This window comes from Bombus affinis, chromosome 3 (assembly GCF_024516045.1).
Source record: "Bombus affinis isolate iyBomAffi1 chromosome 3, iyBomAffi1.2, whole genome shotgun sequence".
Taxonomy (NCBI): domain Eukaryota; kingdom Metazoa; phylum Arthropoda; class Insecta; order Hymenoptera; family Apidae; genus Bombus; species Bombus affinis.
This window is the reverse complement of record NC_066346.1, coordinates 13,810,270-13,825,081: the sequence shown is the minus strand read 5'-3', so window position 1 is coordinate 13,825,081 and position 14,812 is coordinate 13,810,270. Positions and strand designations below refer to the sequence as shown.

The 14,812-nt window shown below is 41.2% G+C and overlaps 1 protein-coding gene across 2 annotated transcripts in view; it reads left to right on the top strand.

Moving 5' to 3' along the window:
* The window catches only part of LOC126914782 (uncharacterized), a 50,336-nt gene extending 35,732 nt beyond the window's left edge, over nt 1-14,604 (top strand). The window contains exons 1-3 of one of the 2 annotated variants that reach the window (XM_050719195.1): nt 8,786-9,782; nt 14,083-14,331; nt 14,404-14,604. In XM_050719195.1, the coding sequence (XP_050575152.1) occupies nt 9,654-9,782; nt 14,083-14,331; nt 14,404-14,475 (450 nt within the window). In that variant the 5' untranslated portion in view covers nt 8,786-9,653 and the 3' untranslated portion in view covers nt 14,476-14,604. Of the gene's footprint in view, nt 1-8,785; nt 9,783-14,082 lie in introns of those variants that run through there. The other variant, XR_007709795.1, reaches the window with a different exon arrangement.
* The last annotated feature ends 208 nt before the right edge of the window (nt 14,605-14,812 follow it).

The following is a 14,812-nucleotide window of genomic DNA, read 5'->3' as shown; positions in this document are numbered from 1 at the left end:
TTCTTCAGGTACGTGACCAAGGACATATCGCCGGAGGAGTTCCTGAGCAGATTCGACGACACTCTGAAGAAGGAAGACCTCAACGCGGCTATCGGAGAGGATGGGGCCGAGCCCCTGCAAAAGAGCATCGAAGGTACGTGCGAAGGGATGCTAAGGAAGTCGAACAGTGCGGCGACCCGCAAGTACGCGAACTACTGGTGGAACCCGATGATCGCGGAACTGAGAGCGCAGGCGCACAAAGCGCTCAGGAGGGTGACGAGAGAAAGGAAGAAGAACGCCGGCAACACCGAGCCCCTCGTCAACGCCTACAAGGAGATCCGAAGGCAATTAAAAAAGGAGATCGCCCGCAGCAAAAAAAACAGCCTGGGCAGAATACTGCAAGATACTGGAGAGCGACCCTTGGGGCAAACCCTATCGCACGGTCATGAAGATATGTAAAAGCAAGGGACCAACCAACGACATGCCGATCGACATGGTGAAGGCAGTCTTACAGAGGCTATTCACCTTGGGACACGGACCCCCCCATTATGAGGGCCGCGAAAAGGCAGAGACCGAAGAAGAAGGAGATATTAGCCTCAGCGTCGCCATCGGCGAAGGCGATGTCGTCGATACCGCCGGAAGAATGAACACCAAGAAGGCTGCAGGAGTCGATGGCGTGCCGGGCGAGATCGCGAAGCTGGTAGCGAGTCGCAGGAGCGAACTCGTGACAAGGGCGTTCAACGGCATCACTGAAACAGGAAGGATCCCAGTCTGCTGAAAGACGGCCAGAGTAATACTGCTAAGGAAACCGGGTAAGGATCCCAGTCTCCCTAACGCGTACCGGCCGATAAACATACTCCCAACCATGAGCAAGATCTGGGAAAAATGCTTTAAGAAGATCATCGAGAGATGCATCGGAATGGACCCGTTCCATCGGAGGCAATATGGCTTCAGAAAGAAGAGGAGTACGGTAGACGCCATCACGCAGGTGATGAAGTTTGCCAACATCTGCAGACAGAAGAAGGTAGTATGCGTGATGATCACCCTAGATATTAGCAATGCCTTCAATTCGCTCAGCTGGAAGAGCATATACGAGGAATTTGACAAGAGGAAGCTGCCATGGAAGGTCAAAAGGCTAATCGGCAGTTACCTATCCGGAAGGAGGATCATCGTGAGCAACCAGCACGGCACGGTGGAGCACGAGGTGGCGGCGGGAGTCCCGCAGGGATCCATCCTCGGACCATTCCTGTGGAACTTGGTATACGACCGGTTGCTCGAGAGACTCGACAACATGCCAATGGTCAGAGCAACCGCCTTCGCGGATGATCTGGCCATCACATGCTCCGTCGGGAGGAACGAAGAGGCCTCCGCCAAGGTCAACACGATGCTAAGGATCGCCAACGACTGGTGCACGAGTGTCGGGCTCACCCTGGCGAGAGAAAAGACGGAGGTCATGTTCATCACAAGCTTGCGAGTGCCGAGAGTGGTGAAACTCAGGTTGGGCTCCTCGGACATCGAAACGGTCGATCGCATCAGGTATCTCGGAGTCGTCATTGACTCCAGTCGGAGGTTCGGTGCGCACATCGAGATGGCGTGTAACAGAGCCGACAAGTTAATAGGAGCACTTAGGGGAATTCTACCCAACATCAACGGGCCGCCCAGCTTGGCTCGGAGGCTCTACTACAATGTGTGGGAGTCCATCGTAACTTACGGAGCACCGGTGTGGGCTAGAGCAGCGAATACCGATAAGAACAGGAAAAAGCTGAAACGTGCACAACGAACGGCCCTGTGCATAACAACGACGGCATATCGTACCGTCTCCCACGCGGCTCTTTGCGTGTTGACCGGGAATCTCCCGATTTACATAAAGATAAAGATGCTCGGAGAGACCTACGAGAGGAACAAGATCCACGGGCCCAGGAGTGGCACGGATGACGACTGCAAGCTGAAGGAGGAACTGGAGGCGATTCGCAAGAAGGCCCAAGAGGACTGGCAGAAGGAGTGGAACAACTACAAAAAAGAAAATATCACAAAGAAGCTAATACCGAGTGCGCTGTCATTTACCAAAAAGAAGATGGACATCGATCACCACACCATGCAGCTGCTAACCGGGCATGGGAGCTTCGGGGTCTATAGGAAAAGGATTGGCAGGGACAGCGACAGCAACTGTCTCGACTGTGGAGACCCGAACGACGATGCAGAGCACGCCCTCTTCGCGTGCCCGAAGTGGACGGACAGAAGGATCGAGCTCGAGAACGCTCTGGGCGGGAAGATAGACGTGGGCAATCTGATCGCCACGGTGACCGCCAAGGACGAGAGCTGGAATAAATTTAGGCAATTCTGCAGGACCGTCATGTGTCACAGGAGGGTGACAGCGAGGGCCTGGGAAGAAGCAAGGAGGAGAACGAGCGAAACAACAACTACGCGGAGCAATGAGGGCAAGAACATGAAACAACGAAAAACCGCAGAAGGAGACCAGCCCAGTATTCTGAACTGGCTGAGAGGACGACATGAGCAGTAACGGCCCGAAGAAGTAGATACTACGGGGCACGAAAGGACAACCCTGATGACTGCCGACAGGTTTTACCGGGGTTGTCTGCCCCCCAAGCGGAGGAAGAAGGAGGAGGGGTTTTTAGTGGGTATGGCAACGACATCCGACCGACTCCCACATAACCCAGTGATGCGGGTCACTGGGCATGCGTAATAGCATTTTCCCCTCCCCACGCAAAAAAAAAAAAAAAAAAAAAAAAAAAAAAAAAAAAAAAAAAAAAAAAAAATTATATATATACTGACAAAATGTTATTTTCTATCTACTTTCTATTATCTAATTTTTATTTTAAAAATAACATTTTGCTAGTTTTCACTCGACTTAGTTCGCGAAAAATTCGAATTTGCAAATTTATCAAGTATACTTAAACGACGGTATGTTCCGGAATAAGTAGGACTAGATAATCGACAGGAGGTGGTTTCACGTGTGAAAATAAGTCGAAAACGTAAAATAACATTTCTTCGTAGAACGCTTTGTTTCCCAAAAAAATAAATTTGAAAATTTCTCATTTATTCGTTAACATTTATTATCTCGAAAATGAAGCCTTAAACGGGAACATGTTACTCCACATTTTCGACTTGTTTTCACACGTAAAGTGACCTCCATGTCGATTATTCAGTCCCGTCCAGTCCGGAATTACCCACGTTCCGGTATGCTTGATAAATTTTCAAACTCAATTTTCTCGACAACCACGTCGAGAATGCAAAAATTTTTATGCTATATATATTTCATTTATATTTCCACGAAGAATCACGCGGTGCTTGCTTCTTCGTATCACTCGGCTCGGGCTCCGTACATCAAACTCGCACGTTGAACTATCTCCGCTATTTTTGTCTTTCTCATATCTATCTACATATTAAAACTACGCTGAGACAACTTCTTTTTCGTCTTTTCGAGTTTCCTTTGAAACAAGAAATAGAGATAATTTTTATTACGAAAGTCGATAACGTCGCTACGTTGTACTTGGCGTTTAATATCGAGTACTTATTACGAAGAAACTTGCTCGAGTCCTAAATGGGACGTGTTGTTTTTCATTGGGGAAATTGATAAACGACGATGTGGAAGTAAAATAGTCGACAGTTCTCGTTCGTGCAACATCGCGACGATCGTTTAGACCACGCTGTTCTCGATACTGCAAACAACACGTGACGTCAAAAATGCATCGAATGCAAATTGGACAAATTGTGAATTTTAATAAATAAATAAGAAAAAAAAACCATTGGGCTGAACATCTGACAGCACAGGCGGTATGACCCATGTTGAACCATGTTGATCGAAACGACGAAAGGTCACGCGTTAGCCTGCGTTGACAAAACGGTGCCACTTGAGTGGAATCATGCGATTTCTCTTACCGTATCGTCGTTTGATCCTTCCGTAGATTCTAATGGAAAATTGAAATTTTATTTCTGTTGCTTCTTAACAACACGACATAACGAGAAATCGAACAACTCGTTGTTATTTCATTTCGCTCTATCTCCTCGTTTTATTTATACATCTTTCGAAAAGCTATCGTCGATAACGTTTTTAAACAGTTAACCGCGTTTCATGAATTAAACAGGTCGAGAAAAATGTTAATCTCGGTGTGTTTCATCTGTCGTATAATATAAAACATTACCATTTACCATAAAAATTCCAAATTTTAGTAAGAAGCGCTAAGAATGTTATTTAGTGGTACGTTCGCTTTGTCAGTAAAACTGAAAAATTTGATTTGTTCCTTTGTTATATCGGTTATTCCCTGTACAACGTATTCCTTTTTATAAACTCAGTTGATTATTTTCACCGATATATCGGCTATGCCCGAATTGTTTACGCAATTTTGTCTGCTTGCAAATTGAGTGGATGTTTTACTGCGTGTGTCCGGTATTCCCCGATAACGATCGAAATATAATACAGAAAATATAATGCGATTCAGTTTTTTGGTCGAATGTGTGTTGAATAAATTATCGAATATGCAATTCCACGAACACGAGCTTCGAAAGTTGCTCCACCATCTACGAGTTCAACCGTAAAACCTACGCTTCCTATCAAAAAACATTTCCCCAATTTTATACCAGTTATATCATTGATCGAATCCACTTCACGTTGCTGGTGTTAGATTTGCCAAGTGCCACTTTGTGCGATATTCTGTTTCGAGAAATACCACACTGGGAGGATCCACTGAATTTCTTCTATCTTTTCACATTTTTCTTGTTTACGAATTTTGTTATTTTGTTACAATTTTAACATTTTATGTGGGAAATAATTCATTTTTTCGAAGAAAAATGTAAGCCATCGTCATTTTGGTTTAACGTCGTCGTAAAACTTATAACAGGAACACGTAACACATTTTCTTTGTGTTCGACGTGTATACTCGTCGTCGCTTATTTTTATTTGCATTTTATTCACGTTGATTTCTAAAACTAAATTCCACGGTTAACTGGTTAACAGTACATCGCGCTTCGTGAATATTTCAATTCACTCTTCTATGCTAAGGAATCGCACGAGTCATCTGATGCGTCATTCGTCTATCATCTGACACGGACGAAGAAAGGAAGAATTTCTCGAGATTTTACGCAGAACGAAAATTTGTTTTTCGATATACGCTACAATTTTGTTTTTCTCATAGAGATTATACGAGAAAGTAAAATGTACTATTGTTCGTTTTATTCCGTGCGATTCTCAACTTTTATAATCTCGCGTAACGCAACAAAGCATTGCAAAAAGAAATAAAAAGGTGGAAAAGTAAAAACTGAAAAATATGTTGCACGTAGAAATTTCTTACGATTTCTCTTCAAACTTTGAAAATTTGGATTCAAATTAACGCGATATAGTATCATTTACATGTACAGTTTAGTTGATAACAAACTAACAGCAAACAAAGCAATGTTTATCGACGTTTTACGAAATTTATTTATTACACGACTTATATTTGTGTGACTTTTTCTTCGTAATTTCGTAATTGATTGTTATTCTGGGTGTTTAGATATTTTTCATTCTGTCCACAGTTTCCACTCGGTCGTATCTTCCTTTCGTTAACAAACTTTCTCGAGTTTGAGGAAAATATGAGAGAACCGTTACTTTATATGCAAGTTTCTTTCTTCGAACGTTAAAAGTTCGAAATTTTCTTCAAGCATCAGGAGTATTTTCATTTGTCGAAACGGGGACGAAATTGGGGTATAAAACTTGGCGAGCGCTGCAGCATCGAGAATTAATGATATTGTGCTTCAACTTAATTTATCGCCATGAAAATGCTGGTCTGCACTTAGTCGACCACGAACTTTTACTATTTCGGACTTTTTCCTCCTAATATTTTATATTGGGTTGGCAACTAAGTGGTTGCGGATTTTATCATTAGGTGGCACTGACAAAATCCGCAATCACTTAGTTGCCAACCCAATATTATCGTTCCATCTGAAACTTCTATTATTTAAAGCATCGTATTAAACCTTGTGTCCGAGTACAATGTTTCCAGTAATATTATACAGGTTGGTTGGTAACTGGTGGTACAAACGGAAAGGGGGTGATTCTACGCGAAAAAGAAGTCGAAAATATAGAATAAAAATTTTTCGTTTGAGGCTTCGTTTTCGAGAAAATCGACTTTGAATTTTCGCTCGGTACGCGTGCACTTTATCACGTCTCGTTATAACGGACCTCACTGTACATCGTTGTCTCGATGGATATTATCGCAGTTTAAGTTTGTTTTTGCCGTAACGGAAAATTAGGAATACATAATGAAATAACATGAAGTAATCATAAAGTTTATTGTTACAAAAGTTGCTGAAAGTGTTGCCCATTCTGTCCAACACATACTTCTGCTCTTCTAATTAAATTTCTATGAACACTTTCTAACGCATTCGTTTGTTTTAAGGTATGAAAGGCTACAATAATCTTTTCTTTCAATTGCTCGAAAATAAAATCTCGAACGAAAAATTTTTATTCTATATTTTCGACTTCTTTTTTCGCGTAGAATCACCCCCTTCCCGCTTGTACCACCAGTTACCAACCACCCTGTATGTTGGGTTGTCCGGAAAGTGTCTTTCTTTCAAAGAGACGTCTTTTTCAACGACGCATCTTTATACAAACATAAAACCTAATCTGTCGAACATTGTGATCTTTAGTTTGATAAAACAAAACGGATCATAGGTAATTCGATAAAATAATATAAAACGGAAAATGTGCATCCATTATTTCCTTATGGAACGAAAGAAACTTTTCGGACTACCTAATAGTTTCGTATTGCCATAAACGCTGAAAATTCGAACTTTCTAAGTAACGTAAACTAAAACTCGAAATTCGTTAAAGTAAAATTGAGGAAAAATCAAATATTGTGCATAGTAACTTTCTAAATTTTTATGTACAATGTTCGTCGTAATAATATCAACGATAGAATATAATCAGAAGAGTACGCGTGCGATAAATTCGATCGTGCGTTTAAAAAGAAATAAATGAAAATTTCAATAAGAACGTAGTTGGCGATTTAATAGAATTTCAATAGAATTTCAATAATGGACAAGAATTTCGTTATTTGTCCGGTAACGTCGTTGTGTCCATTTTCGTAAAAGCCAGATTACGATTGCACGTTTTTCTCGATTCGAAGCTTCGTCGAGTTTAATCCGGCGACCGGTTTAGGCTACAGTATGTTTCAAATTTCCAGCCCTTTGTATGCAGAAAAATCATTCGACCCGATGAACCGCGTGAAATGTAGAAGTTCACTGATTCAGCGAACGAAAATAAATCGCATGTAATATTAAATCGATATCGTCGACCTGAGGGCGAACTTTCTCTTTGGAATCTCGTATCTTGGACACGTCGAATCAAACTTTCGAAATTCGATATTTCCACCGATTCAATGCTACTCGTATGACTTTGATATTTGTCGATACAGCCCGGTACACGTGTAACGACATTTGCGACTTCGACGCATGGAAAATCCGTCTCGTAAAATGTGCGCTAGCCTGTGCTGAGCTGGTGAATGATTGCCACGTTAGAACGAAGTAGCTTCAATAAATAATTGATATGCAGCGAAATAAAGAAAGTTGTGGCAAAGTAAAAATTTTAATGTAAATCTTTCGATGGATTCAAAGGCGTAATAAAAAAAGGTAATAAAAAGATTTCGAAGCAGAACTAGATTATTTGAAATTCTCTGACGAAAATGATACGATAGAAGGTCCTTTAGTGCGGAAATTACGTTACAGAATTTTTTCGAATGGAAAGAACACAATGTAGTTATCGATTTTGAAGAACGTTCCATAAAATATTGAGTTACTTAAGCTGCTTATATTTTGATTTTTGAAAATAAGCAAACGCGTATTGTTTATCATTTTATTGTTAACTTATTTATTCCATCTTTTCTATTATTCGTTATTTAATATTAAAAATTACACTTATTTTCTTAAAGTTGATTCATATAATTATCATGCTTTCCTTTATGAATTAATTGAATGTTAACGCGTCGCGTAATTTATAAGTATTAAGAAAAATCGTTTATTCGAGTACATTATTCACCTGGTGTAATGTCACTCTATTAAGAAGCACGAAAGAATATATTCTTGTTCGATTTATCACGAAAAATAAAATCTTGCACGTGTGTACAAGCTGTTGGTTTCATCCAAAAACTACGACGCATGGGATAGAGAAACAGATATATATGCAAATGCACGTAATATATAAGAGAAAAACGTATGTACGAGTCCATAAATCGAAGTACGAACTGAAGAGGGAAATTTAAATTTTATCGAAAATTCTACTTCTAATCGACGTCTGCGTAAGATACGAGGACTAGCTGTTGGCGAGATACGGAAGCAATTTGTAGGTTCGAAGGGGAATATCGAGAAACTGGTGGAATACGCGAAGCTGTCGCCAAATTTTAACGTCTAATAACTTCCAATGGCTGTCTGATATTCGCACGGTAACATTTCCAACGAAATAACGAGAGCGATTCGCAAAAGAAAATATCGACTCGCAACATTCGTTCTGGGCGCGTGCTGCGTGAGCGCGTCTGCGTAATCCGTTTTTAACGGGCGAAAAAGTCAGTGTTATTGCTAAAGCGAACGTACTAGGAAAAAAGTAGCGAAGCGTAGAACTTTAAAAATAAAACAACATTTTTCCACGCTATATTCCTTCTGATATTTACGAAGCCTTCGTGTGCCAAAAGAATCTGACATTCTAATGTGACAATAAACAGGAAATCTTTTAAGCAAAAAGAAAAGAAAAATACACATATCTCGAGTTCTCATCGGGATTAGGGGCGTGTAACGAATCTTCATTTGGATTAACCATTGTTGTTATACGATATGGATAGTATTTACTGGTACCGACATGATTACAGTACCGATATGGTACAGAGTTTGACAAGTAACCGTGGCAATTAGATACTCGAGATGCCAATGACAATGATCTTAGGTTCAATAACGAATCCACGGTCAAAGGGATAACAAATACGTCTTCTTCCAAAGTCTAAGTCGTACTGAGCTTACTTGTCCACAATTCAAGTGTAACTCAACTTACTTGTCTACGATATAAGTAGAACTCAACTTACTTGTCTACAGTATAAGTAGAACTCCCTCAGTCCAAATGGAACTGCACTTATATACTCGTCTCTGTACCCCTCGGGTCAACTATATTTTTAAGGAGATCTATACAATTACTCCATAGCTTTGTTAGGTAAAAACGTCCATGCCATGACCGTGGCTACGTTTAGCGACCAGTTGTGTCACTTCGAGCCCAAGCCTACTGTCATAAATCTCGGGTAAACATAGTCGGATTAAATCATAAACAACTACTTCTGAGTTTTATTATTTAAGTGCAGCTATAATAAAAAGTCTAGACTAAAGTATTGGGGGTCTTCCCAAAAATTCCAAAAGAAAGGCCCCGATGTCCTTTTATCTCCAACATGTATATAGGAGAAATAAAATAGTATAGTAATTTTTTAATTGCACACTAAATTAGTGTTAAATTCCATACGATATTTTCAAAGATCTTGTATCTTTGAATCTATCAGATTTGTTTTTAGATACAAAAGAAAATTAATAAAAATGTGACTTATTTTTATTCATTCTTTTGTACTGTTCGATCGTTCTCCACTATGATACGGTTTCAACGAAGAAACGTTTTATTTATGTTCAAGTGAGAATTTACCTAAATCAAGATGAGAAGCCCGAATGTGAATGTGACGGCAAACTATGGCGAGCTTCAAATCGTCATAGAGGAAAGCACATCGGGCGAAGAGGAAGAGGAAGGGCGAAGGAACGAGTCGCCTCCGCGTGGCATGGATAATGTATGTTTTTTTTTCTTTTTATTTATTAGAATATTTACAATCAATTCTCGTTGAGAATTTTCAGTAACTTAGTTTGGCGTGATACAATGACATGGATTATAATAGTTTTATATTGTTGGTTCTAGTAGAAACTAAGGATTTAATCTAGAGGGTATTTTCTTTTTAGTCTGCGGATCTGGTCCGTCGTGTCCAGTAGTTGGGTGACTAGTGGGTTGTGGTGGTTGTTGACTCTTGTGTTACATCTGCTTCTGAACTTGTGTATTTCATCTTTGACTGTAGGTATCTTGAGGTCACGGTGGATTGTTTCGTTGGTAACATACCAGGGTGCATTTAATAGGGATCTTAGCGTTTTCAATTGGAAGCGTTGGAGTATTTCAATGTTGGAGTTACTTGCTGTTCCCCATAGTTGGATTCCGTAGGTCCAGACAGGTTTTATTACGGCCTCGTAGAGGGTTATTTTGTTCTGTATGTTTAGTTTGGAGCGTCGGCCCGTGAGCCAATAGAATTTTCTTAGTTTTTCCTTTAGTTGCTTTGTTTTTTCTGAGATATGTTTTTTCCAAGTTAGCCTCCTGTCCAGGGTCATGCCCAGGTATCTTACGGAGTCCTTGCTTGGGATTATTGCGTTGTTAATGGTGACCTGGGGGCAGGTTTGTTTTCGGAGCGTGAAGGTTACATGGGAGGATTTTTTTTCGTTTATTTTAAAACCCCATTTTTGAAACCACTTTTCCATGGAGTCGAAACTTCGCTGGAGAGTGGATGAGGCAATTGCCGAGTCTGCGTGCGTAGCTAACAGTGCTGTGTCGTCGGCAAATGTTGCTATTGTTACCTCGTTTGATATAGGTAAGTCGGCAGTGTAGATGGAGAACAGTAGGGGTCCGAGGACACTACCTTGGGGTATGCCGGATTCTATTGGGAATGTTGCGGAAGAGGCGCCTAGGCATTTAACTATGAATTGTCTGTTGGTTAGGTAGGATTTTAAGATGGAGTAGTATGGGTGGGGTAGGATTTTTTTAAGCTTGTAGAGTAGCCCTTCATGCCATACTTTATCGAATGCCTGTTGGATGTCTAGGAATACGGCTGAGCAGTATTTTTTCTTTTCAAGGGTTTGGCTGATTATGTGGGTTATGCGGTGGATTTGCTCTACTGTTGAGTGTTGTTTTCGGAAGCCGAATTGGTGATCTGGGAGAGTCTTCAATTCTTCTAGGAGTGGAAGGAGTCGATTCGTGAGCATCCTCTCGAATAGTTTAGACAGGGTAGGTAAGAGACTGATTGGGCGATAGGAGCTGGTTTCATATATTGGTTTACCGGGTTTGGGGATGAGGGTGATTAGTGAGATTTGCCACGCCTTAGGAAAGTGTTCTAGGCGGAGGATGGCGTTGAAGATTGATGCGATGAGTGCGATCCCTTTTATGGGGAGTTCCTTGATTGCTTTATTTCCTATTAGGTCGTGACCTGCTGCTTTCTTGGGGTTTAGGCGACTGATTGCTTCTATAATCTCTGCAGAAGTGAAGGGCTCAATAGGAGGGGACATTTGGAAGGGAGTGTGCAGGTATTCGGTAACGTCTGCAGCAGCTACGGAGGAATGGGGTTTGAATACTTCAGACAAGTGTTTGGCAAATAGGTTGGCTTTTTCTATAGGTCTACGCGCCCATCCGCCTTGCGGGCGGCGGATTGGAGGTATTATTTGTGGGGGGCGCGTGAGTTTCCTGGAGGCCTTCCATAGTGAGTAGTTGGAGTCGGCTGTGGGGGACAAGCTGGCGAGATATTTGTGAAAACAGTCATTATTGTAGTTTTTTATGGTTTTGGATAGTTTTCTAGTTGCGTTGTTTAGTTTGCGTTTGTCCTCCGGTGTTCTATGGGTCTGCCATACTCTTCTTAGTCTACGTTTTTCTGCTATTTTTTTTAATATGTACTGGGGATATTCGTGTTTGCTGATGGACGTTATTGCCGGTGTGGAGAAGCGGATAGCGTTTATTATGCTCGTGTTTAGGTATTCCGTGGCTGCTTCGATTTCTTCGTTGGTTTTTAGTGAAGTTGAGGCTGAAGTTGTGTGTGTGAAGATTTCTCTAAAGAGCTGCCAGTTGGTGTGTTGGTTATGAATGGAGCCATTAGGTGTATTCTCGATGATAGTTGAACTGACTGTTACTATCACGGGGGAATGATCAGAGGAGAGATCAGCCGAGGAATTGATTTGGACGTGTCTTGACGAGATATTTTTAGTTATGAGGAAATCAAGGAGATCGGGTATTTTGTTTGTGTCGGTGGGCCAGTGTGTGGGTTCGTATGTGGTAAGGTAGTTGAGGTTATTGGTTATTATGCTGTTGAGGAGGTTTTTACCTCTTACTGTAACTAGTCTGCTGCCCCATTGGGTGTGTTTGGCGTTGTAGTCTCCTCCGGCTATGAATCTATTGCCCAGGGTGTCCAGGAAGTTGTCGAAGTCTTCTTTGGCGATGGAGTGTCTGGGAGGGCAGTATACAGCTGAAGTGGTGATTGTACCATGACAGTCTTCTATTGCTACGTTTGTTGCTTGGAGGTAGTCTTTCTGGAATGGTGGAAGTTCGTAGTGCTTGATGTTTGATTTGATTATGATTCCGGTGCCGCCGTGGGCCTTTCCGCTGGGGTGTTGTGTGTGGTAGAAGTTGTAGCCGTGTATTTTGAGGTAGTTTTTGTCGGTGAAGTGGGTTTCGGATATGAGCATCACATCGATTTGCTGTTGTTTTAAGAATAGTTCTAGTTCAAATTTGTGCTGAGCTAGACCGTTGGCGTTCCACAGAGCTATTCGCATTGGTTTTATTTTGCTTCTGTGCGTATGAATTTGTCCATGAAGAGTGTGAGTAGTGACAGCAAGTTGTTAATTTGCTCAGTTTGCTTCTCGATAAGTTTTTCGAGTCTGGTAAAGTTGTCTGTGTTTTGTGGGGTGGGAATTCTATTTTCTGTGTGTACAATGTGTGTTTTCGAGTTGTTTACGTTTCCTTGCGTTGCCTGCGCATAGGATACTGTTGGTGTAGTGAGTTTTTGGGGTTTAGGTTCTTGTATGGTTATGTCCTTGGGTCTCAGTTTTGGATACACTATATTATGTAGTGTTTGTAGGCTGAGCATCCTTTGTAGTTCGCAGGATGCTCTCCTTGACAGTGGATACACTTGGCGGGGGTTTCCGGGGATTTAGTGCATTGGTCAGTGGGGTGATTACCTGCACATTTTACGCACCGGAAGTTATGATTGCAGTATTTCTGCGTGTGGCCGTACCTTTGACACCTTTTGCATTGTATTATTTCTTTCTTTACAAGAGGTGGCTCGAACTTAACTATGGAGTTCATCAGCCGATTGATGTTGTAGATTTCTTTGTTGTTTGTTTTTTGTTTTAAGTCTATAAAAAATAAGGATAGTGGGTTTTTTGTGATTCTATGCCTAATGTTGCTGATGTTAGTTACTTCGTGGCCGTGATTTAACAGTTCGCACTTTAGTTCGTCTAGATCGACTGAGTGGTGGATGTTGCGTAGCACTACTCGAAATGGTCTTTCTTGTTTGAGCTGGTATGTGTGGAATTTAGCGTTTAACGTTTTTAATAGCTTGGTTAACTTTCTATAGGCGTCTGGGTGGGTCGGCAGTATTTTCACGTGGTTGTTGTTAATCTTTAACTTGTAGTCCTCTTTGCTGATGTCTTTTTCGATAGTCTTAATCATTGACTGTATGTCGATTACGTCGTTAATGAATATCGGTGGGGGAGGGGGAATTCTTTGAGTATGGAGATTCAAGCAACTGTACGCGTTAACAAAATAGTTTCAAGTAACTTGAAAATAGTTGCTTGATTCAGGTAACTTGACCAATCTGAATCATCATAAAAACTTGGAAGGATATTTCAAGCAAAATTACAGATTCACATTGGTAAAATAATAGGTTCACATTGACAAAATGGTTTCGAATTGCTTGAATTCAAATCGTTTGACGAAGCAACATGACTAATCTGAATAGTTTAATTGTCATCTTTATCCAAGACTCGCATAGTCAATCGAGCCATTCGGAAATCACATTGACCAACTCCAAAATTGAAAAGTAGAGAAAAGTAATTACAAGTATCGCAAGTGGTGAGACAATATGCGATAAAAGTGAAAAGATGAGCGTGGCGTTAAACTCTAAGGAACTAGAGGTTTTGTGAGAATCAATCGTGTACTTGGACGATGAAATTGCGAAATTATGAGATTGTCCAAAGATGAAGTTGGTCAATTTGACTTTCGCCAGGCTCGATCGTCACTACGAGAGTTCTCGCGTATCGAAACTATCTTGATGTTTGTGTGGACAGGTGAGACGAATGAGCGATCGTGGCGGAGAAGGATCAGGACATTCGGTCGTTACGATGGAAGCAGAGTTACCGACTTTGTTTCGCCGTCGCGAATCAGTCGCCTGTTTTCCTTTTGGAGGCGTGACTAGAATATTACCAACTCGTCGAGACCCAGCGTCCAGAATGTCCGCACCACCGAGCGGTAGAAGAAATACGCACTATCTTCGGTTGGACATTATGGACGACATCGCATACCTAAGAGCGAGGGAGGTAAGGATCTTTCGTTTATTTTTGTTGAAGTGGTCACCACTTCTAGGAAAACTCCACATCTGGTCTTTTTAGCTTTCTCAAGCGCTGAAGCCATCGACAGCATATAGACAAAGGAATAGCAGGGAGGCAGACCCAATACGGTAGACAGGCGACGTTGGCTTCGGGGTTCTCAGTCATAAAGTAACACTGCTAGCGTGCGGATCTGGACCAGCTCAAATTGTATTCCTGTATTTCATTATTAAGTCAAATATATACTTTGTATCTTACACTTTATCCACACGTTTTTCTCTCTTCTCAACAGGTTATGGGCCCAGGGCCATATATAATATAATGGGATGTAATATTAGCAGTAAGTATTTAGGATTAATTTATATTTATTATTTTTTTTAATAATCGAATCGTATTCTTACGTTTGAAAATAATGCACGTTTTAGCCTATTCAAGATCCTGATCCAGTTATTAATTGTGACCTTATGGATGG